At 42.1% G+C, this 27,717-nt stretch overlaps 1 protein-coding gene across 5 annotated transcripts in view; it reads left to right on the top strand.

The window, feature by feature from the left end:
- ZDHHC14 (zDHHC palmitoyltransferase 14) overlaps positions 1-27,717 on the top strand; it is a 195,136-nt gene that overhangs the window by 81,125 nt on the left and 86,294 nt on the right. For 2 of the 5 annotated variants that reach the window (XM_075862666.1, XM_075862667.1), the window contains one exon: positions 14,154-15,388. In XM_075862666.1, the coding sequence (XP_075718781.1) occupies positions 15,147-15,388 (242 nt within the window). In that variant the 5' untranslated portion in view covers positions 14,154-15,146. Of the gene's footprint in view, positions 1-9,104; positions 9,430-14,153; positions 15,389-27,717 lie in introns of those variants that run through there. The other 3 variants (XM_075862665.1, XM_075862668.1, XM_075862670.1) reach the window with 3 other exon arrangements.

The raw sequence follows: 27,717 nt of genomic DNA, 5'->3' as shown, positions 1-27,717 counted from the left end.
CGGATCCGGGACGGTTGGGAGGTATGGAGATGTTTTGAGTGGAAAGAGGTAATCTGAAACCTTTCTGGATGTAGAGAAGAGAATTCTATTTTGTATTCTTCCCTGATAATCTTAAGAACCCAAGGGATCTGAGTTAATTTGGTCCAGTTGGTATGGAAATTTAGAAGTCTCCCCCACTACTGCCTTCATTCTTTACTGGAAGAGAAGGAGTTGTTGGGGTTAAGAAGAAACCCCCGGCCTCTCCCTGCTTTGGGATAACTTCAGCGACCCGGCTTTCCTTTTTCTCTGTAGCTCGGTTTCTGATGGTATTTCCAAACGGGGTGCTAATTTTTCTGGGTTTTTTTCATCTGGAAATCCTTTTTTTCTAATCAGTTGTGTTCTCTAGCATGTTGCCTAGAAGAGGTCCAAACACCAGGTACCCAGAAAAAGGAATATAGCAAAACTTATTTTTAGCCTCAATGCTCTCCTAGAGGCGGATGACAGGGCCCAATTCCTGGCAGCAAATCTTCATTCTTTTTTTTTATGTGTATCCTGCAGCTTTTTCCCATAGGTAGCATATTTTCTAACCTTCTTTTTGAGGTTTAATTGTTTGTGGGAAAGTTATTTCTCCTAGAAAAAAAATAGATAAAATATACTTTTAAATGTGGTCCACAGTGTTTTGGTATGTGGCGTTTTCGTAAAGTTTATAAGATCAGTGGAATTTTTCCCATAGGCTTCTCTGTAGGACTTCAAAAATGGCAGGAAAAACAATTGTTAAAAATTACACTAATAAAAAATGTCACCAAAAACATGTTACTTTTAAAAACGCTCTGACACGCATGATCCAACTGTAAACTATCACATCTAAGTTCATAACTTATATGTGATAGTTTACAGGTGGATCCTGGGTGTCAGAGACATGCAGGACCCACTGTCACTGAACCCGTCAGATCCACGGGACTGACGGATTCAGTGAATAACGCTAGATACAGCTGCTCTGTATTGAGAATACAGAGCAGCTGTATCTAAAAAAGTAGAACTAATTTTTAATAAAAAGTATCTGTAAAGTTGCACAAAACACACTGATACACCTTTTTATTTTAAAAAGGAAAAATCCATAGCCTTTAACCCTTTCCCACCGCAGCCATTTTTCAGATTTTCACTTTTGTTTTTTCCTCCCCACCTTCCGAAAGCCCTAACTTTTTTATTTTTCCATCAATTTTGCCGTATGAGGGCTTGTTTTTTGCGGGACGAGTTGTAGATTTTCAGGACTCCATTTATTGTACCATATTATAATATAGTGGAAACTGAAAAAAAAAATATTTGTGGAGTGGAATAGGAAGAAAACAGCGATTCTTCAATCTTTTGGTGGGTTTTGTTTTTACGGCGTTCACAGTGGGGTAAAAACAACATATTAACTTTATTCTGTGGGTCAATACATTTATGGTGATACCAAATTGATATAGTCTTTTCTGTTTCACTACTTTTGCAAGTAAAAATCTGATTCTTAAAAATAAAATTTGAGTTTTGTCGGCATATTCTGAGAGCCATAACCTTTTTATGTTTCAGTCACGTGAGCAGTATGAAGGCTTATTTTTTGCAGGGTGAGCTGTTGTTTCTTTTTGCACAAACTTGGGGTACATGAGACTTTTTGATCACTTTTTATTCCATTTTTTGTGGGAGATGAAGTGACCAAAAAACAGCGATTCTGGTGTTTATAAACTTTTATTTTTTATGGCTTTCACCGTGTGGACTAAATAGTGATCTATTGTAATAGTTCAGACTTTTATGGACACATCGATACCAGTTATGTTAATTTTTAAATGATTTATTTTTTATTTATTTATTAAAAAAAACTTTTTATTTTACAGTTTTTTACTTGTCCCTCTAGGGGACTTGAACCAGCGATCGTTTGCATGACATACTGCAATACTAATATATAGCAGTATATTGTGATACTGACACTCTGCTTCATAGAAGTATAAAGATGGCAGACCTGGGGGTGTTCATCAGGCCCCCAGGCTGCCATGCCAACCGACGGCACCCCGCGATCACGTCGCTGTGGGGGCGTTGCAGCGTTACAGGGGACTGGCCCTTCGTTTCTAGTCATTTAAATGCTGCGGTTGCTATTGACCACGGCATTTAACTGGTTAAATTAGCAGGATCGTGCTCAAGCTCTTTACCCTCAAGTGTCAGCTGTAACACACAGCCGATACGCTCAGTCTACGGAGCGTGCTCAGCCCGTGAGCCCGTTCCATACTCCCGCACCCGAAGTGCGCTGTATAAACTCAAACTCAAATACATTAGTATTGCAGTGTATTGAAGTATCTAGCGATCGCTGGTTCAAGTCCCCTAGAGGGACTAATGAAATGTGTAAAACAAAGTTTAATAAAGTATTTAGTAGTGAAAAAATTAAAATGAAAAGGTAAAAAAAAAAACCTTTTCCCATTTTTCCTCTAAAGTAATGTAAAAAATAAAAAACAAAAACAAAATTAGTATTGCTGTGTCCGTAAAAGTCGACAAACGCTGTAAAAAAAAAAATTAAGCGCAAAATCGCTGTTTTTTTGGTCACCTTAGCTCTCAAAATATTTTAATAAAAAGTAGTCAAAAAGTTGTATGTGCAAAAAAATGGTACCAATAAAAACTACATCTCGTCCTGCAAAAAATAAGCTCTCACACCGCTCAATTGACAAAAAAAAAAAAGTAAAAAAAGTTATGGCTCTCAGAATGTGGTGAAACTTTTTTTTAAACAAATAGCTTTTTTTTTGTAAAAGTAGTTACATAGTTACATAGTTAGTACGGCTGAAAAAAGACACATGTCCATCAAGTTCAACCAAGGGAAGGGAAAAGGGAAGGAAAAATTTCTACACATAGGAGCTAATATTTTTTTGTTCTAGGAAATTATCTAACCCTTTTTTAAAGCCATCTACTGTCCCTGCTGTGACCAGCTCCTGCGGTAGGCTATTCCATAAATTCACCGTTCTTACTGTAAAGAAGCCTTGTCGCCTCTGCAGCTTGAACCTTTTTTTCTCCAGACGGAGGGAGTGCCCCCTTGTTTTTTGAGGGGGTTTTTACAAGGAACAGGATTTCACCATATTTTTTGTATGTGCCATTAATATATTTATATAAGTTAATCATGTCCCCCCTTAGTCGTCTTTTTTCAAGGCTAAATAGGTTTAATTCTTTCAATCTTTCCTCATAACTTAAATTCTCCATGCCCCTTATTAGCTTCGTTGCTCTTCTTTGTATTTTTTCCAACTCCAGGGCATCCTTTCTATGAACTGGAGCCCAGAACTGGACTGCATATTCTAGATGAGGCCTCACTAATGCTTTGTAAAGTGGCATTATTACATCCCTGTCCCGTGAGTCCATGCCTCTTTTAATACACGACAATATCCTGCTGGCCTTTGAAGCAGCTGATTGACACTGCATGCTGTTATTGAGTTTATGATTTACAAGTACACCCAGATCCTTCTCAACAAGTGAATCCGCCAGTGTAGCGCCCCCTAGGACATATGATGCATGCAGGTTGTTGGTACCCAGATGCATAACTTTACATTTATCTACATTAAACTTCATCTGCCAAGTGGACGCCCAAACACTTAGTTTGTTTAAATCTGCCTGTAATTCATGAACATCTTCCATAGTCTGAACTATATTACATAGCTTGGTGTCATCTGCAAAAATAGAAATAGTGCTATTAATCCCTTCCTCTATATCATTAATAAATAAGTTGAATAATAGTGGTCCCAGCACTGAACCCTGGGGTACACCACTTATAACCGGGGACCATGCAGAGTAGGAATCATTGACCACAACTCTCTGGATACGGTCCTTGAGCCAATTCTCAATCCAATTACAAACTATATTTTCTAAACCTAGTCCTTAATTTACCCATTAGGCGTCTATGGGGGACAGTGTCAAATGCCTTTGCAAAGTCCAAAAACACTAAATCCACAGCGGCCCCTCTGTCTAGGCTTCTGCTCACCTCTTCATAAAAACAGATTAGGTTAGTTTGACAACTTCTGTCCTTAGTAAAACCGTGCTGGCTGTCACTTATAATACTATTTATTGTCACATAATCCTGTATATAGTCCCTCAATAGCCCCTCAAACATTTTCCCCACGATGGATGTTAAGCTTACTGGTCTATAATTACCCGGGGAAGACCTAGAGCCCTTTTTGAAAATAGGCACCACATTTGCCCTGCGCCAGTCCCTTGGCACTATACCAGTCACTAGAGATTCTCTGAATATTATGAAAAGGGGGACAGAAATAACTGAACTAAGCTCTTTAAGAATTCTAGGGTGTAACCCATCTGGTCCTGGGGCCTTGTGCACATTTATTTTATTTAATTTAGCTTGGACCATCTCTACATTCATCCAATTCAGTATATCAACTGATATATTAACAGCACTGGCACCGGCTACATCCGCTGCTCTTTCTTCTGTTGTATATACAGAGCTAAAGAACCCATTTAGTAACTCTGCCTTCTCTTGATCCCCTGTGATCAACTCCCCATTACCATTATCTAGGGGTCCTACATGTTCAGACCTTGGCTTTTTTGCATTTATATGCTTGAAGAATTTTTTGGGGATTTGTTTTACTATCTTGGCCACCTGCCTTTCATTTTGTATTTTTGCTAATTTTATTACATTTTTACAGATTTTATTAAGCTCTTTATATTTTACAAAGGCTACAGCTGTACCCTCAGATTTGTATTTTTTAAATGCCCTTTTTTTTGTCATGTATTGCCCCTTTCACAGAAGGTGTAAGCCATGTGGGGTTTAATTTGAGTCGTTTATACTTATTACCTGTAGGAATAAATTTTGCACTATAATAACTCAAAGTAGATTTGAAAATCTCCCATTTATCATTTGTTCCATTATTTGACATTAGTTCTTCCCAGTCTATATCCTGAATTGCAGCCCTCATCCTGGGGAAATTGGCTTTCTTAAAATTAAATGTTTTTGCCCTCCCAGCCTGCGTTTGTTTTTTACAGTATATGTAAAATGTAACTATATTGTGATCACTGTTACCGAGGTTTTCACGAACATTGACATTCCCAACAAGATCTGCATTATTAGAAATGACCAGATCCAACAGAGCTTCACCTCTAGTCGGGTCTTCCACAAACTGGCCCATAAAATTTTCCTGCAACAGGTTGAGGAAATGTCTCCCCTTTGCAGTTGAAGCCGAACCATGACACCAATTAATATCCCGGAAATTAAAATATCCCATTATCACTACAGTACCCGCCTGTGCAGCCCGCTCCATCTGTTTATATAGCTGAACTTCCATCTCCACAGTTATATTGGGGGGTCTATAGATTACACCAAAAGTAATTTTTTCAGTGTTTACCTCCCTTTCTAGTTCCACCTACAAGGTTTCAACCTCCTCACAGTCATCACCCACTATTGTCTCTTTCACACTCGCCTTCATATCACTTCTCACATACAGACATACACCACCACCTTTCCTATTTGTCCTGTCTTTCCGAAAAAGTATAAAACCCTGTCGATTTACAGCCCAGTCATGTGAAGAGTCCAGCCATGTTTCAGCAACACCAACTATATCTATATTTTCTTCCAGTATCAAGGCCTCCAGCTCCCCCATTTTGCTTGCTAGACTTCTGGCATTTGTGAACATACACTTTAACTTGCCTGTCAGTTTTTCACTTTTATTATCAGAAATGTGATTTGACATTAATCGGTCCTTTTTATTTACACTGATGTTTTGTAACGAAAGGATCTCCTTATCTTGTTGTCTAGTCCTCTCCCCACATTCTGTTTCTCCCCCCACCAATATAGTCTGACCCCTCTCTAACCTGGCTACCCCTTTTTTTTCTACATTGACCTCCCTCCTCAGCCCTAGTTTAAATACTCCGCCACCCCAGTAAAACCAGAAAAGAAACAATATAAATTTGGTGTCGCCGTAATCATATTGAGCCGCAGAATAAAGTTAAGTTGTCGTTGAAAGCCGTAAAAAATAAAACTCAAAAAATAATGGCGGAATCGCAGTATTTTTCAACTTCACCCAACAAAGAATTTCTTTCAGTTCCCAGTACATTATATGATACTTTAAATGGTGCCAAAAGAAACTACAACTCCTCCCGCAAGCAAAAAAAAAAGCCTTCACACCACTCTACTGACAGAAAAATAAAAATGTCATGGCTCTTGAAAGGCGGGAGTGAAAAACAAAAATGAAAAAGCAAAAAATTGCACAGTCCTGAAGTGGTTAAAGGTAAATATAAACAATTGAATTTTTTTTTTTTTTTTTTACTAAAACAGTGAATTTTAGTGGTGTTTAGTGCAAACTTTGTCATTTGTTTTTATTAAAAAAAAATTTTTACTTTTTGAGATACAGCTTCTATGTATCCTGGATACATAGAAGCTGTATCTTGCGCTGAAGCCTGAATCCGTCATATCTAAGGGACTGATGGCTTCGGTAACAGCGGGATCCATCTGTTATAGATCACATCTAAGTTCATAACTTAGATGTGATCGGTAACAGCTCGATCCTGCTGACCCGCTGTCACCAAAGCCATCAGTACCGCTGACCTGACGGATTCAGGTTTCAGCGCAAGATACAACTTCTATGTATCCAGGATACATAGAAGCTGTATCTCAAAAAGTAAAAAAAAAAAAATTGCGCTAAACACTAAAATATTTTCTATTTTTTAAAACGAAGTCTTTAAAGGTTAAGGCCTCATTCACACGACAGGGTCCAAGTGTCGGCTTGGAAAATCGGCTGTTTTTGGCCGATTTTCCAGGCCGGTTTGCATCTGTTCCGATTCCGTTCCAGGCCGTGTTGCCGTTTTTACCGGCCGATTTGGACCCGATTTGCATCCGGTTTTTTCCCTGACCGTTTTTTAATCGGATGAATTTTTTGCACTTTACTTATTTTTTTATTATTATGGTCTGTCCCTCAAAGGTCAAAAAATACCTTTTTGGAACTCTTAATATTTTTTTTCTTTCTTTTACACCAGGCTTTTCCCCTGTAACTGGAGCTGCACAGCGGCCCCAGTAAGGGTATGTTCACACGATGAGAGGCATTTACGTGTGAAAAGACAGACTGTTAACAGCTGCCTCGTTTCACACGTAAATGCTCCTCCTCGCATTTTGCGAGCCGTCTGAGACGCTCGTAAATCATGAGCTGTGCTTCATTGAGTTCAATGAAGAACAGCTCAAATTACGTGGCAAAGAAGTGCCCTGCACTTCTTTGCCAAGGCAGTCCATTTACGCGTCGTCGTTTGACAGCTGTCGTCTGCACAATACGTCGGCAAACCCATTCAAATGAATGGGCAGATGTTTGCCGACGTATTGTAGCCCTATTTTCAGACGTAAAACGAGGCATAATACGCCTCGTTTACGTCTGAAAATAGGTCGTGTGAACCCAGCCTTACAGGGGAAATCAGCCCTCTTATAGTGACGATTGTCACTAATAGGGCTGTGCTGGGTCTGGTAAGACCCAGCAGCAGTGTCAGTAACGGCACCAGGCGATCATGTGACCAGTCACATGATCACCGGGAGGAATAGAGACAGCGCCGCTGCTGCTGTCTCTATTCCTATACACAGCGTTCATTGAGCGCTGTGTAAAAAGACATCGGAGAAGACAGAAGCAGCGAAAGCTGCTTCTATCCTCTCCTCAGGGTCCCCGGCAGTCACTGACAGCCGGAAACCCGACATTCAGCAGCCCGATCGCGCGGGCAGCAAGTTAAAACCCGAGCCGTAAAAAGTCTATTGCTCGGGTTTTAAGGACCCTGACCGCTGGCCGTAAAAGCACAGCCAGCCGTCGGGAACCGTAACAAGCAGGGGAAGGGAGCCAGCGCAGCGCTCCCTTCCACCTGCTGTACACCCCGGCCCTGCCACACAGTATCACCAGCGTAGCCATTCGTCCGAATGGCATCAACTCCTCCTCCTCACATGCACTCTGCGCTGTGAGGAGAGAGAGTGCGCGAGCGACGGTAGACCCGGCCATCACTCGGGACACATTCCGGTGATGGCCGTGTATTACCTGGCCCCATAGACTTCTATGGGGGCCGGGTACCCGGCCGAAAATAGGGCATGTCCCATTTTTTGGATGGCCGGTTTTCCCGGCCCGTCAAAAAATCGGTCGTGTGAATAGCCCCATTAGGGGTCTATTATTCCTAATGCAGCCGGGTGCCGGCCGATTTATGAACGGCCGGCACCTGGCCGGGAAACCCTGTCGTGTAAATCCCGCCTTACATGGCCTTTAATGTAACATTACTGTGGGGGCACTGGGGCAGCCAAAAAATTGCAGCAAATTCCTTCTCACACCACATGTTCCTGTCTTAGGATCCTTTTTAGATCAGCTACCACCGGATCCACGCGTTTCATACTCCAGTCTTACACATCTGCTCCGCTGGGGTAAGATGTCACAGATTTATCAACACGCCTCTGTTACATTTTCCCGCTGGCCATAAACATTCCAGTGAGACATAATTGTGGTGCGACGATCGCGACCGTGAGTAATCCATTCCCACCACACAATCGTACTTAAAATAAACAAAATTCTATTCATCTCACCACTTCTTTCCTCCACGTCCCTTCTAGATGCTGTGGCTCATACAAGGCCCTGGCGCTGCCCGATGTCAGCACGTATGCTCATACAACGTGCGCTCGCCGTGCAGCGCCAGGACCTTGCATGAGCCGCATCATGCTGAGGGGACCAAAATGGACTAATTATCCAAAGGGGAAAATGGGGGGGGGGGGGGGGGGGGCAAGGTACAAGGCCCAACATGGGCCTCTGCCTTGCTACGCCCCAGAGTGAAATCTAGGCCAGCGATTTCCACTAGAATTTCGGCCGCCGTGACCCCGCCCCGTTGTGAAACCACACCCCTTTCACTAAAAGGTCAAAAGTGCAAATTGATACTTTTGGGCCTTTTCCACGCCAGAAAACTGATGTAGAAAGCAAATTCCCCCCAAGGACTATCCCATACGGAAAAAGTTTGTTTTTCATGATTACCACTGTCAGTCAGCGGAATGCTTCCACAATGATAGGTGGTGTCAAGCGCACGGCATTATAGGAAGTGTAGTTTATAGTGCGCCGCGTTGAGTATGTACAGCGATGACGCAGCGGTCACAACCAGCAAACAATCGGCAGATGTATCTGAGACCTCGTTCATCACTCCCAGTAATACCCCATAGTGTAGAACGGAAGGCTATTACGTAGGGCCGCTATTCCCTCTTGGGAATTGTAGTTTATCAGTGCCAGGCCAAGGCGTTGACTAAAAAGAGAGTTACTACTTCCGAAAACTGCAACTCCCGTGCTGCTCTCGTCCTCTCCACCTCTTTTGGGCGGGGCAGGTCGCATCATCGCAGCCGTTGCCTGTGAGTGTAGGTGTGTTGTACAACTCATTCGCCTACGGGAGGCGGAGAGAGAAGCAGGAAGGCAGCGGTAGCTCGGAGCCTGTCACACCGGGCGGAAGGTGCGTTGTTGTCACTAGTGTGTGAGGAAATCTCCGAGGCGTGTGCGGCCTAGTCTCTCTTGTATCATTGGCTCAATCTATTTGATAATGAGCGACCATAGAGTGTGAGGGGCTGTAGCTGATATGTTGGGCGCAAGTAATGATGTGGAGGAATGTGAAGCGCTCTGTACAGTAGTATTGTGACTGTGCTGTAGATAGGAGGATCATGTAGTAGTCGTGTCTCCTATGTACTGACTCATCTGGATGATGGCTGCTCTGGGCTTCTTCTTCAGGACGTGCTTGTCTTAAACTTGTATTCCATGCTGCTGTAAGCTCTCCCTGTAGCTTTTTGTCAGTATTTTCTGCTTAAATAATCGCCCAGTGTGAACAAGGGGAACGACCAGAACCGGCAGATGACCCTCACCAACTTCCAGACTACAGATTGAGTAGTACTCCCTGAATACAAGTTAGAGTGTAAAATCCCTATCATGGCGATAGTACAGACCTCAATCATTCTATAATCTGGTTCCAATGCTGGGCCATATGAAAGCCATAATCTCCCCATAGAAGTCAATGCAGTCAGAATAAAACTTCCTTCTAACACCGATATGGAAAATATTCGTAAGTTGGATCTGGACAAATCCCAGGAGCCAACACGCCTGTTCAACTGGGGCTACCGCTGAACTTTTTTGGTGGTTTGCTATTGATACTACTTACCTGAAGTATCAATCCGGCTTCTAAAGTCTACAGAAGTTTCTTCACCCTGATATAATACGAAACTTAGAAAAACCACTTGATACAGACAAAAAGCCATCGTGTCTTCCTTGGCTTTGTAGTTATATATGTCCCTCCTATGATGGAGTTAGCTGTGTCTCCTGCCAGAAGTTTAATACTGACGGCGGGAGAGCTGTCAGTCCCGTTGCCTAGGCAACCTGATGACTGGCAGGTGATGCAACTGTCAGTGTCACTGGGGGTACTCCTCCGATCATATGCAGGAGGCCTTAGTGTAATACGTTTTATGGATAGTGACTGCAACATTCTCATTCACACCATGTTTTCAACTTTTCATATTTGGTTGCAGGCAGGAAAAAAGTGTCAAAATTTAGAAGTAGTAGATTTGGGACTGCCAGTGGTTTTTGTTTTTTTCCCTACGTTGATTTCTTTCCCCCACGGCCGTTGAATCTAATGCAAGGACCGCGGGCAGATAATGCAGCAAGAAACTGCCTCCCAATGATTTTAATTGGAGGTCAGAAGCTGAAACCGCTGGAAGAACGAACGTGTCCCTTTTCTCTTTTGAGAGCGACTAAAAGCCGTCCGGGAAAAAGACGCTTCATCCTCCCGTTGAAATGTATAAGGGAGCGATTCGGGACAATTTTTGGTGCTGATTCCAACGTGGTTTTCACTTGAACAAAAAGTTTGTGTAATCTGCCCCTCAGCATCTGCCTCCCTTTGGTAGTTGTTTGATTTAACCACTTAATGACCGGGCCTGAAAAGACCTTAATGACCAGCTAAAGTTTTCTGTTTTTGCCTCTCTGCGTTTCAGCAGCCATAACTTTTTTATTTTTTTCACTGACGTGGCTGTATGAGGCCTTGTTTTATGCGAGAGAAATAGTATATTTTTTTTCCCCACAGTTTGGGGGTAAAATTTTTTTTTTTACAGCGTGAATATAGGAAAAAGCGATTCTCTGAAGTTTTTTTTGTTTTTCATCCCGTTCACGTTTTATGCTAAATAAGCCATTAGATTAATTCTTCAGGTTATTACGGTCGTGTAGATACCGAATATGCGTAGGTTTTTTTAGTTTTTATTTAGTGTAGGGGCAATAAAGTGTATTTTATGCAAAATAAAGACTCTTTTTGGGACTTTTTTCATTTATTTGTTTTATTTATTTATTTTAATCCAATCAAGGGATAACTTTATTTTTTACTTGTAATGTATTAGCATTCTTCTGTACGCTAATACATTACACTGTGTCACTATGACACAGGCTGCTGATCGGGCAGCACATAGTGTGCCCGAACAGCAGGCACACAGAACAGACAGCCCTGGGGTCCTTTGTAGGTCCCCAGGGCTGACTGCAGAGGGATTCCCCAGTGTTTGATCGCATCACTGGAATCCCGGTGATGCAATCAAAGAGGGGAATTCCCTTTGATCATGCCGCGGTCACGGACCGCGGTAATCAAAGGGTTAAACAGCTGGAGTCCGAATGTTTGCCGACCACAGCTGTGTTCAGGAGGCTGCTATAAGATCAGGAGCTGTAAGTTACAGCTCCTGCTTAGAGGACGAGCGCTCATCAGCCTCATCTGCAGCGACGCCAAAAGACGTCTCTGTAGACTAAGCACCCGCACCGCCTGACGTCAAAAGACAGTGGGCGGTCGGGAAGGTGTTAAAAAGGATGTTTTGGTTTTTTTCCGAGAAAGTGAACAGTTTTGTTTGTCCTTAAAGGGGCTCTGTCACCAGATTATAAATGCCCTATCTCTTACATAATCTGATTGGCGCTGTAATGTAGATAAAAGGTGGTTTTTATTTTGAAAAACTATGATTTTCGAGCAAGTTATGAACAATTTTAGATTTATGGTAATTCGTTTCTTAATGACCAACTGGGCGTGTTTTTAGTTTTTACCAACTGGGTGTTGTACAGAGGAGTGTGATTCTGACCAATCGGTGTCATACACTTCTCCCTATGCCTTTACTCAGCACATGGTAATCTTACTAAATCACCGCACACACGTGTCTTGACAGTGAATATACATTACCTCCAGCCAGGACGTGATGTCTATTCAGAATCCTGACACTTCGCTAACGTTTGTGTGAGATTTACAGCAAGGCAAGTGTAATCTCGTGAGATTATGCTGTAAACTCTCATTTAAAACGAGATTACGCTTGCCTTTCTGTAAATCTCACACAAACGTTAGCGAAGTGTCAGGATTCTGAATAGACATCACGTCCTGGCTGGAGGTAATGTATATTCACTGTCAGGACACTGCAGTAACGTTACAGTGTGTTTGTGGCTGCACATAGCGATATAGCAGTGTAAATGAATGGAGAGAAGTGTATGACGCTGATTGGTCACTGATTGGTCAGCGTCATACACTTCTCTGTACAACGCCCACTTGGTCATATAGTAAAACACGCCCAGTTGTCCATTGAGAAACTCATTAGCATAAAGCTAATATAGGTCATAACCGTCAAAAATGATCGTTTTTCTAAATAAAAAACACTGCTGTAAACTACATTACAGCGGCAATCATATTATGTACAAGATAGGGCACTTGTAATGTGGTGACAGAGCCTCTTTAAGGCCTTATTCACACGAACGTGTATTACGTCCGTGATACGCGTGTGATTTTCGCACGGACCTATGTTAGTGATTGGGGCTGTTCAGACAGTTTGTGATTTTAAGTCAGCGTATGTCCGCTGTGTAAATCTCACGACATGTCCTATACTTGGCTGTTTTTCACGCATCACGCACCCATTGAAGCCAATGGATGCGTGAAAATCGCACACGCAAGCACTTGCGTGTGATTCGCACAACAGTAGATAAAGGAATAAGGGGGGAAAAAAGCACTTCATTTCTTTTTCTAAACATCAAAACTGCGTGTCATAAGCATGGCATATGCGTGAAAATCACGCAGCACATGCTGATGACACACGCAACTGCAACGCGCAAGACGCACATGTTCGTGTGAATAAGGCCTAAGGGTGAGTTCACACAGTTTTTTGCAGGAGGAAAATTGGACTCAAAATTCTGTTTGGAATTTTGAGGCAGATTTTCCTCTGCCTGCACGCCGGCGGCCATTGAGCACCGCGGGCATAAAACGCCGCAAAATACGCTTTCTCTGCCTCCCCTTGATGTCAATGGGAGGTGAGAGGCGTAAACGTCCGAAGATGGGGCATGTCCCTTCTTTTTCCCGTGAGCTGGTTTTTCCACTCGTGGGGAAAAAAACTCCTGGTTTTTGGCGCGTTTTGCGATGCGGTTTCCGTGTCAAAAAACAGTGTGAACTCCCCCTTAAATTGTTTTGAAGCTATAATGTCCAAAAAGAGGTAAACAGATGTACATCTGGATCTGTTTATTTCGGACTTCTATAGTTGGGTACAATTGAAGCAGTTACGTGCTGGATCCATATTCCAAACGACAGTTTTTGGGGTTCAGAGAAGAAGGAAAGGTTCTTTACAGAACTAGAACTATACAGCTAGATTCACAAGGGCGTTGTATAACTCTGTGATTTTCACGTTCGAGGTGCATCCGTGGTCTTCGCTGCGGGACACGATATCACGCATCCCCCATAGACTAGAGTCTATGGAGTGAAGCGTGAAAAAATAGGACATGTCCTATTTTCTCACGGACCCTTCGCGCAGTCCGTTGAAACAACGGCCATGTGAACGGCCCCATTGAATTACATAAGTCCGTCTGACGGGCCGTTGTTTTGACGGTCATCACGCGGACGTATAACATGTTCGTGTGAATAAGGCCTTAGAGTATTCCATCTATGGAATACCCTACCCCAAGAGGTAGTAAAATCTGATACTATGTCAGCATTTAAATAAAAGGCTAGATGTTTATTTACTGACCGATGGCGTTGTGGGCTATAACTATTCTAGCAATAAATGATGTCATTGAGTGAGAAGCTGAACTTGATGGACCTGTGACTTCTTTCAACACATGTAACTATTCTGTCTATATGGGAAACTATATCATAATCCACCACATTTATTCTGTTTTGTTTTTTTTCTTCTTTCTTTGTAGGATAAGACATGCCTGGTATTAAAGCTTTTTAGCTTGAATGATTGTAGAGACCAGAACTGGTGGTGAAGGACAGACCATTCCCTGGATCATTGTGATGCCTTTGATTTCTGCCCGTCGTTCAGTTTTCCTTCCTTGTCCATAGTGTGAGACATAAATCTGATATGAAACCTTGTAGTCTCAGAAGTCGGATGATCTTTCCATGCTGATTTGCTGCTGCTACTTCCTCCAGTATGTAATGACGGCTCTTCATCAGTTAAGGAAGGGAGAGGATTGTGGTGTAACAGGAAGCAACCTAAAGAGAAGCTTTTTTTTTTTCAGTAGCCTCTTGGGAAAGTTTGTTCTTGCTTGTCGTCTGGATCGTACGATGCTTTGTTTTAACTTTTTCTAAATCGGGGGAAAAGTCTATATCCTTCCAATTATGTCTAATAATCTTGCACAAAATTGCGATTGCATGCCTCCAGCGCTATAAATTGTAATGGTGAATGTATATTGGAAGCCGTGTGATGTGTGGAAGGTGCATCTACTGGGCCCCCGTTGAGTTAAGCTGTCTTTTTTGCCGCTCATATGACTGCCAATGCAAAAAGACATTGTAAGCAAAATATAAGGAACTGCCTGAGGAGCACGCTGCACTCCAATTCTCAGAAGCTGGGATTCTTTCCCCCTTAACTGTATATTCTCCAGCTGTTGGGCAAGCATCTGATCACCTATATACTGGATTATAATTTAAAAGGGACCTTTCATCTTCAAGGCCCTAACGTCTTCTCTGTAGAATGGGATTAAGAAAACAAGGTGTCTTATTGGAAACAAGCCAGGGTTGAGCTGATTCTGTTCCTCTTTTAGTCTTGCTTTTCTATAAGAACATTAGTCCAAGTTGAAGTGCTCGCCTTCGGTCTATTCCCGTTATTTGACTGGATTGCCTTCCACGCTTGCCAGGAATTTAAATACATATTGTTTATATCTATATTTGTGGATATACATAGCTGTCTTTAGTTGATGACTCCAGGAGGTGGGCCCATGAAAGAGTGTGGATACAGTGAAATTAACACTCGTGGAAGCTCCCCCATGGAGTCTCCTCACAAAAAGAAGAAAACTGCCGTGAAGCGAAAATGGGAAGTTTTTCCCGGGAGGAACAAATTCTACTGCAATGGCAGAATTATGATGGCCAGGCAAACTGGTGTCTTCTACCTCACGCTGATCCTGATTCTGGTCACCAGTGGGCTCTTCTTTGCTTTCGAGTAAGTTGTAATTCTTTTTATTTCATTGAATAATGTTGTTCTTTGTTTTCTATGAAAGTGAGCAGACCACATCACTGAATTGATGGTTTCAATGTTTTTAGCAGTGCTGCCCCAGGGGGTTGTCTAAAAGGACACCGTGTGGGTAATGGTATGGAGAGCTTTTGTGGCCACCTCATTGAACACTTTGGCCCACATTTATCAATAGAGGCGCTATTAATAAATGTCACGACATACAATACTGCCATTAACGGTCTAAAATGATGGCACTTTTCTATGGCAGTGACCTTGTGGAGTAATGATGCGTTTATTTTTATTTTTTTTGTATTAACGTTGCATTTCATAAATGTGTCCAAATCCTGGCCAAGCAGTAAGCCACGCTAGTTTTCCAATCTGCTTTTGGAAACTAACGTGCAAATGCATGCGGCATGCAAATGGCTCTAAATTCTGGCATAAATGGTTAATGTCACACAGCAGATTAGACAAAGTTTTGGAGTAAAATGCACCAGAGAGGCACAAACATATTGATGAATGTAGGCCTTCCTGTTTTCATTAGTGAGTGTAGATGTTGACACTAGTTTAGCATTATTCATTTGGATATCTATAAATACTTGGGGGTCTTGCCTTGCTACAGCAAGTTTAAGCCCCAGTTCACGTTTTTTTGGCGCTGATCTTGATGTAGAAACTACGTCCGAATCCATTTAAAAAAAAAGCCATAATCGCACCCATTGGGAGGCAGAGGCGTTCTTTTGCCCCGGCGGCTTTTAGCTGCTCGCGAGATAAAAAGCGACGTCTTTTCTTTCTGCAGTTCCTCCTATAGAAATCAATGGGAGGCAGACAAAACCAGCAGCGCTAGTTTTCGAGCATTTTTCACGACTGTCTTTTACCTGCAGTTCTGAACTTCCTGATTACATGGTCGGGAGTTACAGAAACGGCTTAACTCCCTGAGCTACACTAAAAAAAAGATTTGTGTATAAAAATATATAAACCCTAATGATTTTTTCCCCTCTAGAGTTTGGCAAAGTTTAAAACCGAATCCACCGCAAAATTCACATAAAACAATCTGCGTAGTAGTTCATTAACCCAAAAAAAGGCCATACTTACTAAATGGCCAGGTAAACACCTATTCCCAGCAGGATGCAGACAAGCCACAAATGCTACATAGAGGGAGAGGGCTCAGGTGCATTAGATAGTAATATCCACTACCACTATTCCAGAGGGGAGTGGCTGCTCAGTGTAGTCACTGCACACAACCAAAGCTTCTGAAAGTGTGCCAGTGGCAAGGCACAGCCTATTAGGCACGCCCATACTATTAGATCAGACGGGCTGCCCTGCACGCTACACCAGACACTGGCACACTAAGCTCATCCAACATTACGAGGCCTAGCTGCGTCCTGAAATAAGTATACATGATAAACATGAGGTATTGGTAGACATTTCGGCCAAAATACGCAAGCTTGCAACCCACGTCAAGAGTCCTCACCATCTTGCGAGTACCTACACTAGAACTTTTCGCTCCCTACAGAAAAGCAATGCACAAAAAAGGGGGACATAGATATACTCAAAAAAACACTAAAAATGCCATACTTACTAAATGGGCAGGTAACCACCTATTCCCAGCAGGATGCAGACAAGCCACAAATGCTATATAGATCGAGAGTAGTTCATTAACCGGTTCCAGACCGCTGGCTGAATATAAACGTCCAGCGTTTGTGTACGGTGTGGGTTTTAGCTGGCTACCTGAGCGATTGTGCAGCTGAGTTTTGGGTGCCCACTGCCTGAGAAGATAGAAGCAGCTTTCGCTGATTCTGTCTTCTCAGATCGCTTTTACACAGTGATCAATGAGCGCTGTGTACAGAATAGAGGCAGCAGCAGCACAAGATTGCCAGGATGTCGTTAGTGGCAGGCTGCTGCTGGGTCTAGCTAGACCCGCCCTATTAGTGACCATAGTCCCTATAAGAGGGCTGATTTCCCCAGTTATAGTGGAAAACCAAGGTGTAAAAGAAGAAAAAATAAAGTCCCCTAAAGGTATTTTCTGATGGACGGATCATAATAAAAAAAAAAGTTAAATAAAGTACAAAAGAAGTAGTAATTAATACACATATAACGTACCCACCCACAAAAAGAGTTCCCCAGCCAATCCTTTTCGTAACGCTAGCCCTGACTCAATTACCCTAAAATAGACATGTAGTATATCAAAATTAAAGGTCTATTTTAAGGTAAAACTATATTACCAGAAAAAATATTTGAAAATAGTAAAAATATGCCTTTTTACTTTTCAGAATTTAAGCCTAGAAATTCTAAAAGGGCAAAAAGGATGTATCTAAAAATGATGTCGCTAGACCAACAAATAGTTATAGCTGTGCTATAAATTTCTAAACGGTGTCTATAGCCCGGTCCTCTACCGGTTAAGCACATATTTTTACCACTACAAGTTTGAAATTCTCATTCAGAAATAAAGTAACCGGTCGCTTCCTTCCGTGGTTTGAGTGTCAGGTCAGTGGTTCCGCTGCCGGTGAAACTGCTAATCCATGTCAGAAATCAAAGGGTCAGCCTCCGATTTCTGCTGCAGATTCTTGAGCAAATCCGTAACACATTTTTCCAACTGAAATAGAACAAACGCCCTGTGCACACGGCTTGAGTAGCATTTGTGGGCGTGATCGGAGCTGCTGGATTAGAAGTTCGGACCCGACACACGAGTCGGGTCATTTACATATTTAAAAAAAAACGTTACTATATCAACAAAAGTTTTGGAACATACCTTTTAATACTGGATTCCAGGCGTTGGCCTGGGCCCCTTAGAGCGGGGATTGCGACCCAGACGCTCTCATACAACATCAGTGTCTGACCTCACAAATGCTCTTGTGGATCGCTTTAACTGCCTCCTTTACATAGACTGACATAAAAAAAAACATTCTTAGGCTATGTTCACACGGGGTCTTTTGCCGAGTTTATTGACGCGGAAACCGCGTCGCAAAACTCGGCAGAAACTCCCCGAGAACGCCTCCCATTGATTTCAATGGGAGGCGTCGGCGTCTTTTTCCCGCGAGCAGTAAAACTGCCTCGCGGGAAAAAGAAGCGACATGCCCTATCTTCGGGCGCTTCCGCCTCCGACCTCCCGTTGACTTCAATGGGAGGCAGGAGAAAGCGTGTTTTCTGCCCGCGGCGCTCAATGGCCGCGGGCGAAAAACGGCGCGATCATTGCTATTCACACGGAGTATTTTGGGGGAGGAATATCTGCCTCAAAATTCCGTTTGGAGCTTTGAGGCAGATATTCCTCCCCCAAAATACTCCGTGTGAACATAGCCTTAGTCCCCTAAATTAGAACTTATTGCCCCACATTTACTATGTTTACAAAACTTTTCTTCTGTTGTCTTAAGGTTCTTACCAAACCTTTTAAGTGTACCCCCCCCCCACTTGTTTAAATAGTGAATTTCCGAGTGCAATATGTCCTCTTTATGACGTTCCTTCCTTGATGTAAATGAAAATAAATGCATCATACTGGAAAATAGTCTGTGCATTTGAACTAAGGTAACTTTGATGTCAAGCACTCAATCCAAGCTTTGAGGACCAATGCACTGTGCTGCAGTTTAGTAACATAGGGGACGAGCGTTTATTGATTAGCAACAAAATACCCAAAATAAAGCTTATTTGTGTCATGTAGGGGGGGGGGGGGGGTTATTTAACTACCCTCTATTAGTCAGAGCGGAGAGCCACTGCAGAAGTTTCTCTTGCTATGGTCGATCTTGAACTTTGTCATGTTCCTTAAACCATTCCTGAAGATTTTTTGCAGTGTGGCAGAGCAAATTATCCTGCTGAAAGTTGCCAATTTTTTACTTTAGTTCGGCAATTAGAAAGAACTGGTACATTATTGAAAACGCTCCTTCACTTTCTGATGTTGTGGCTAGACAACCTATTGTTTCATTCAGGAGATGTATGAAGCGTCCTTTAACAAGGATGTCTCAAATTCGTACAACGTTTCCTCCTCCAAAAAAATGGCTATGACGTTATTCCGAGAGGGTATTACAGGTGTGAACATTGTAGGTTCTGCAGTCAGCTGAAGCCGTCAAGGTACCTTAAATTAGGGAGCTTGACTGTGTGAAGATCCAAATTCGTTGTATAAGTCTTTGTGTTCCTGTGGTCTCTTCTACATCGGGAAGACCATCCACCCGATGTTTAAGAGATTTGGGGAACATACGGTCAATAACTACAGGGGAGGGCTCTCTGCGTCGTCTTGAGCATATTCTAACTCCTCATAGTGCTTATCCTAAAGAAATGTATTTTGCTGGTCTAAAGGGGGTTTTACACTGGACTATTATCGTCCAGACGAGCATTCGCAGAACGCTCGTTGCCGATAATTGCCCAGTGTAAACAGGTGAAAGATCAGCAGATCTTTTTTTTTTTTATAACACAAAAGGTTTAATCAGAGAAACACAACTTAATATTTATTGCCCAGATTCTGCAGTCTTGAGAAATATCCCACATGTGGCCCTAGTGCAGTAATGGACTGAAGCACCGGCCTCCGAAGCAAAGGCGCACCTAGTGGATTTTGAGCCCTCTTTTTTATTAGGCTCCATGTCTGGTTTGAAGAGGTCTTGTGCCAAAACAGTGGAAACCCCCCAAAAGTGACCCCATTTTGGAAACTAGACCCCTTGAGGAATTCATTGTAGTTTTCATGGGGTGCATGCGACTTTTTGATCAGTATTTTATTCTATTTTTAAGTGGCGCGGTGACTAAAAAACAGCAATTCTACTACTGGTTTTTTACAGCGTTCACCGTGCGCTATAAGTGACATAATCACTTTATTCTGCGGGCCGATACAATTACGGCGATACCAGATGTTTATAGCTTTTTTATGTCTTATGGCGTTTGCACAATAAAATACTAAATATTTTTAGGTACATGTGACTTTTTGATCTCTTTTTATTCCATTTTTTGGGCGGTGAAGTGACCAAACAATTGATTCTGGTACGGTTTATTATTTTCTTTTACGGTGTTGTCTACGCGGGATAAATAACGAAGTAATTTTGTAGTTCAGGCCGTTACGGACGCGGTGATACCAATTATGTTTAGTTTGTTTATATATTTTTATTAATAATAAAGGACTGATAAGGGAAAAGGGGGGATTTTGACTTTTAATACTTTTTTTTAACTTTATTACTTTGTCCCACTAGGGGACTTGAGGGCAGGAGGCCCTGATCGCTATTCTAATACACTGCACTACATGCGTAGTGCAGTGTATTGGAGCTGTCAGCTACTCACTGACAGCAAGCATAGTGGATCCCGACTTCGTCAGGACCCACTAGGCTTCCGTTGATGGCATAGCCGGACGCCATTGTTTGGTGTCCGGTTGCCATAGTCACCATCGCCAGCCGCTATCGTATAGCAGGCTGGCAATTGTAGCTTAACCCCTAAAAAGCCGCGATCGCTATTGAACACTGCTTTTCAGGGGTTAATCAGCGGGGACACAGCGATTGGTCCCTGCTGTAGAAGCTGCGGCAGCTGCTGTACGAGACGGCAGCTGTCACAGCTCCTGTATGTGTCGGGAGGACGGCCGAAATGGGCGTTACTCTCGCGACGTACTATTCCGTCGCTGAGCGCGAACGTATTGGTGAGCGCGAAGGGGTTAATAAAAGAAAATAGACCTATGGTATTGCTGTAATCATAACAAACGAACAATAAAGTTCTCATTAAACCGCCAGGTGAACGGCGTACAAAAAAAGCAAAAAAACCAAAGGTCAAATTGCGCTTTTTTTTTTTCTTCCAGTCACTCCTCCCAAAAAAAAAGGTAATCAATAAGTCCCGTGTACCCCAAAATGGCACCAATGAAATATACATCTCGTTCTGCAAAAAACCAGCTCCATCAATGGAAAAACACAAAAGGCATGGTTTTGTAAAAACAAATTATTTTTGTCTACGTGGTTTTTATTGTGCAAACGTAGCAAAACACAAAAATAAAATCTACTTTTGTGTTATCGCCGTAAGCATACCGACCCATAGACTAAAGGTAACGTGTTATTTGCAGCGCATAATGGAAGGACTTAAATTTAAAACTCAAAACAATGCTGGAATAGCTGTGTTTTTTGTTTTATTATTTACTTCCCTGAAAAGTTTAATAAAAATTAATCCATATAACTGCACCCAAAAATAGTGCAAATTACAGGTTGTCCCGCAAAAAGCAAGCCCTCATACGACGGTCGGCAAGTTATGACTCTCCAAACGGTGAAAAAGTAAGAGTGCTTGATTATTAAGGCCAAAATAGGTCCGGTCATAGAAGGGTTAAACTCCTAATCTGGTCTTCAGGCTAGTTCTATTACTGAAAGTTCTAAAGCGATCCAGGCAGGAGGAAACTTGCCCAGAAAACCACACCATATATGATAGAAATAAGCCTCTCCCCGCATCCCACACCAACTATGTTCAGCATACATGTCTGGTAGATATCAACATGGATACTGTAACGTCTCTTTAGATTACGGGCCTGTCGTATTGATTTTATGGCGTACATTTGAGTTTATATATAGAGACCCTAGAGGTGGCACCCGCATCTATCAAACATTTATGGCATATCCTGTAGATATGCCATAAATATCTGAGTTGGGAATAATCCTTAAAAGAGAAAAAGAAAAACATAGTGTACTGAAATGTTGTGAAGTCTGCTGCGCTGTTCAGTACAACCGGATATCACATAAAAAGCATACTCTGTTCCATAAAGACCACTACTATCCATATGATCTAATAGAGCATATAGACGACATAGAATGGGGTCTCCTGCCAAGTACTCCCCTATATTGAAAGCCGCTATGTTGAATGGCCGGTGTGTAATACCACATTCTCCCTGCTGCAACCACTGGAGACATGTGGCCAGGCACAGGGTTAAAGAAGTTGGCCTCCTTTTTTAAAAAGTACAGGCATATGTGGCATACGACTGAAGCGCATTTACATTTAAAGAGGCTCTGTCACCAGATTTTGCAACCCCTATCTGCTATTGCAGCAGATAGGCGCTGCAATGTAGATTACAGTAACGTTTTTATTTTTAAAAAACGAGCATTTTTGGCCAAGTTATGACCATTTTCGTATTTATGCAAATGAGGCTTGCAAAAGTACAACTGGGCGTGTTGAAAAGTAAAAGTACAACTGGGCGTGTATTATGTGCGTACATCGGGGCGTTTTTACTACTTTTACTAGCTGGGCTTTCTGATGAGAAGTATCATCCACTTCTCTTCACAACGCCCAGCTTCTGGCAGTGCAGATCTGTGACGTCACTCACAGGTCCTGCATCGTGTCGGCACCAGAGGCTACAGTTGATTCTGCAGCAGCATCGGCGTTTGCAGGTAAGTCGATGTAGCTACTTACCTGCAAATTCTGATGCTGCTGCAGAATCAACTGTAGCCTCTGGTGCCGACACGATGCAGGACCTGTGAGTGACGTCACAGATCTGCACTGCCAGAAGCTGGGCGTTGTGAAGAGAAGTGGATGATACTTCTCATCAGAAAGCCCAGCTAGTAAAAGTAGTAAACACGCCCCGATGTACGCACATAATACACGCCCAGTTGTACTTTTACTTTTCAACACGCCCAGTTGTACTTTTGCAAGCCTCATTTGCATAAATACGAAAATGGTCATAACTTGGCCAAAAATGCTCGTTTTTTAAAAATAAAAACGTTAGTGTAATCTACATTGCAGCGCCTATCTGCTGCAATAGCAGATAGGGGCTGCAAAATCTGGTGACAGAGCCTCTTTAAAGAGGCTCTGTCACCAGATTATAAATGCCCTATCTCCTACATAATCTGATTGGCACTTTAATGTAGATAACAGTGGTTTTTATTTGGAAAAACTATAATTTTTGAGGAAGTGATAAGCAATTTTAGATTTTTGCTAATTCGTTTCTTAAAGACAAACTGGGCGTGTTTTTACTTTGGACCAAGTGGGTGTTGTAAAGAAGTGTATGAGGCTGACCAATCAGTGAGCAATCGGCTTCATACACTTCTCATTGTTCCAGCACAGCTTCTTTCACAGCACAATTGACACTGTGCTGTGGATCATGCTGGGCTGGAACAATGAAGTGTATGAAGCTGATTGGTCAGCCTCATACACTTCTTTACAACACCCACTCGGTCCAAAGTAAAAGCACGCCCAGTTGGTCTTTAAAGAGGCTCTGTCACCAGATGATCAAATCCCTATCTCCTATTGCATGTGATCGGAGCTGCAATGTAGATAACAGTAACATTGTTTTTTTTTGTTTTTTTTTAAACGATAATTGTTGGCCAAGTTATGAGCAATTTTATATTTATGCAAATGAGCCTTTCTAATGGACAACTGGGCGTGTACTGTGTTTGTAACATCTGGGCGTGTTTACTTGTTTTACTAGCTGGGCGTTGTGAATAGAAGTGTATGATGCTGACGAATCGGCATCATTCACTTCTCATCGTTACCACCCAGCTTCTGGCAGTGCACAGACACACAGTGATCTCGCGAGATCACGCTGTGACGTCACTTCCTCCCACAGGAACTTTGTGTCCTCGCTTGTCCGACGCGATGAAGTTCCTGTGGGAGGAAGTGGCGTCACAGCGTGATCTCGCGAGATCACGCTGTGTCTCTGCACTGCCAGAAGCTGGGTGGTAACGATGAGAAGTGAATGATGCTGAAAAAAAACAACGTTACTGTTATCTACATTGCAGCGCCGATCACATGCAATAGGAGATAGGGATTTGATCATCTGGTGACAGAGCCTCTTTAAAGGAACAGTGTCATCACAAATATTTTATTTATATGTTAAAGATGTTAGTGCCTTAATATAAACGTTTATTTTCATTTGTGTGTTTGTGTTTTACTGTTTCTTTTTTTCACACTTTTTCTTCCCTATGGGGGCTGCCATTTTTTGTTCCATTTCTGTGTGTGTCGATTAACGACACACACAGACATGGAATACGGCAGCCACAGTCCCATAGGGACTGCGAACGGCTCCCGTCCCATTGACTGCCGTGTACGGCGTCTGTGTGGGAACTGCGCATGCGCCGCTCCCACACAGTCCTATTCGAAATTGGCGCCGTCCGGCGCCATTTTCCTGTGGACCGGAAGTCGCGGCCGGACAGTAATATTACTACTTCCGGTCGCGGCTTCCAAGTGCACATGGAACAGCGGCAGCAAAGGGAGCGGACGGGCCGCGGCGGCAGGAGCAGGTAAGCGATTTCAATGTATGTTAGTGTTTGTGTGTGTTTACTACTGCATGTAAACCTACTACACTGTGGGTTACCTCAAAAAATGGCGACACACAGTGTAGGAGGTTAAACCTTTCAAACCCCTCGTTTATCCCGGCACTAGCCAGGATAAAGGAGGGGGGGGATGCTGAGCGCTCACTAGAGCGATAGCTTTTAACCCAATGTTGCAATGCTGCAATTTTGGGAACTAGCTCCAAACAGCTCCATCTAGTGACCAAAAATGGGTAGTATTATAAATTTGAAAAAATTTATAATATTTCCTGACTCGCGAAAAAAATAAAAAAAATTTGAACAATGTTTTATCACCCACACACTAAATGTTTAAATTTAAAAAAAAAAACATGTTTTTGGGGCGACACCATGCCTTTAAAGACCAACTGGGCGTGTTTTTACTTTGGTCAGCCTCATACACTTCTTTACAACACCCACTCACTCGGTCCAATCAGCTTCATACACTTCATTGTTCCAGCCCAGCATGATCCCACAGCACAGTGTCAATTGTGCTGTGAAAGAAGCTGTGCTGGAACAATGAGAAGTGTATGAAGCCGATTGGTCAGCCTCATACACTTCTTTACAACACCCACTTGGTCCAAAGTAAAAACACGCCCAGTTGGTCTTTAAGAAACGAATTAGCAAAAATCTAAAATTGCTTATCACTTCCTCAAAAATGATAGTTTTTCCAAATAAAAACCACTGTTCTCTACATTACAGCGCCGATCAGATTATGTAGGAGATAGGGCATTTATAATCTGGTGGCAGAGCCTCTTTAAAGGCTATGTACACCTTTTGAAATCTATTTGTGCAACTTTCAAAATTTTTATTGTACATTTTACTTTTGCTCTGTATCGTTCACTAAGACCTGAATCTGTGTGGCTCTGACACGCAGGATTTGCCTGTGTTCGATCACATCTGTTCTGAATTTAGATGTGAAAGATAGCAGCTTGATCCTGCATGTCGGACACGCAGAACCCGCTGACACTGAACCGGACAGTCCCGCGGACCTGGCAGATTCAGGGCTTTGCGCACGATATAGCTGCTCTTTATATGTAATACAAAGCAGCTGTATCTTAAGTAAATATTTTTAATAAGCATTTTGAAAGTTGCACCAATCCAGTTTTTTTGTTTTTTACTTAGCCTTTAAATGTGTATACTGAACATATTTGGCATACGTGATGTAAATAGATTTACCTTTTAATTCATAATGATCATAAAAGTTTGATTCTTCATCTCTTGGATAAGATTGTTAGTTCAAGATTATTGGACTGATAATAAATTACACCCAATGAATAGCCATTTAATAAATCAATATTTGACCGTTTATTTGGTTTTCATACTTTTTACCTCTCCTCTGAGGCCTAGTGCTTTTGCAGTTTGTCTCAACCTAGATTAGATCTAGATTGTAGGCTGTTTAGAAACTTCATAAGGCTTCGTTCACATCTGCGTCGGGGTTCCGTTCATGAGTTCGGAGCCTTCAGTCAGGGGAACCCATGAACTGAATGCAAACGGAAACCATAGGTTTCAGTTTGCATCACCATTGATTTCAATGGTGACGGAGCCAGTGCAAATGGTTTCCGTTTGTCACCGTTGTGTAAGGGTGCCGTCGTTTAAATCTGACCTGTCCCTTTGTGGTAATACCTATCCAAGCGATTCTGAGATTTTCTCGTGATACACAGAAATTTAAGTGGTAAAATTTGGTCGATACATTCAGTATATAATTGTAAAAAACAGCAAAATTTTGCATAAATTTTTAAAAAACTGCATTTTTCTCAATTTAAATGTATCTGCTTGTAAGACAGGCAGTTATAACACACAAAATTGTTCCTAATTAAAATTCCCATATGTCTACTTTAGATTGGCATCGTTTTTTTGAACATCCTTTTATTTTTCTAGGAAATTACAAGGCTTAGAACTTTAGCAGCAATTTCTCACATTTTCAAGAAAATTTCAAAAGGCTATTTTTACAGGGGCCAGTTCAGTTGTGAAGTGGCTGAGAGGCCCATACAATAAAACCCCCCCTAAGTCACCCCATTTTAAAAACTGCACCCCTCAAAGTATTCAAAACGCCATTTAGAAAGTTTCTTAACCCTTTCACAAGAATTAAAGAAAAGTAGGGCTGAAATGTACAAATATTTTTATTTTATTTTTTTGCAGAAATTCATTTAATTTTTTTTTTTTTCTGCAAGGTAATGTTCCCACTTAACAAAATACGAGGAAAACGGCTCCTGATTTCCAGCTGTTTTTTAATCAAACTAGCGTTTTTTATGGCAGTTATTGGAGCTGTTTTTTTATTGAGTCAATGAAAAACTGCTCCAAAAACGGCTCAAGAAGTGACATGTACTTTTTACGGGGCGTCTTTTTATCCCCCGTTGTTTGAAATTGAGGCGTAAAAAACGCCCTGTCGAACAGAACGCCGTATTTCCCATTGAAATCAATGGGCAGATGCTCAAAAATAGCCAGTGTGAACATACCCTAACGTAGAACGTTTTACCAGAGAAATGAAACGCCACATTTATTGCCCAGATTTTGCAGTTTTTAGAAATATCCCACTTATGGCCCTAGTGTGCTAATGGACTGAAACACCGTCCTCAGAAGCAAAGGAGCACCTAGTGGATTTTGGGGACTCCTTTTTATTAGATTATATTTTAGGCACCATGTCAGGTTTAAATAGCTCTTGTGGTACCAAAACAAAAGAAACACCCCAAAAATAACCCATTTTGGAAACTACACCCCTTGAGGAATTAATCTAGGGGTGTAGTGCACATTTTGACCCCACAAGTGTCAGATTTTATTAGAATTTGGACGTACCACACCCTTGATTTCCGCATGGCATTGTATGGCTGCAGCACTTGATCTGAGAGATCAACCCCTCCCATGTATTTATTGTAGTCAAGAATGCAATTGGGTTTGAGGGTCTCTCTGTACTTGTACCTCGTTCAGGGACGAGGAGGGCTGCCATTGCCATGTATTTTCAAGATATAGACATCTCTCTTGTCCTTATACTTGACATACTATAGGTTGTCGCTGCATTGTGTCCTACACTCACATCTTCTGATCATTTGCCCGAGCAGCGACCTAGGGAGACTTCTCTGGTTCTTGCGAGCTGTGCCACATGCC

This window comes from Rhinoderma darwinii, chromosome 4 (assembly GCF_050947455.1).
Source record: "Rhinoderma darwinii isolate aRhiDar2 chromosome 4, aRhiDar2.hap1, whole genome shotgun sequence".
Classification (NCBI taxonomy): domain Eukaryota; kingdom Metazoa; phylum Chordata; class Amphibia; order Anura; family Rhinodermatidae; genus Rhinoderma; species Rhinoderma darwinii.
This window is presented reverse-complemented; position numbering and strand designations above follow the sequence as displayed.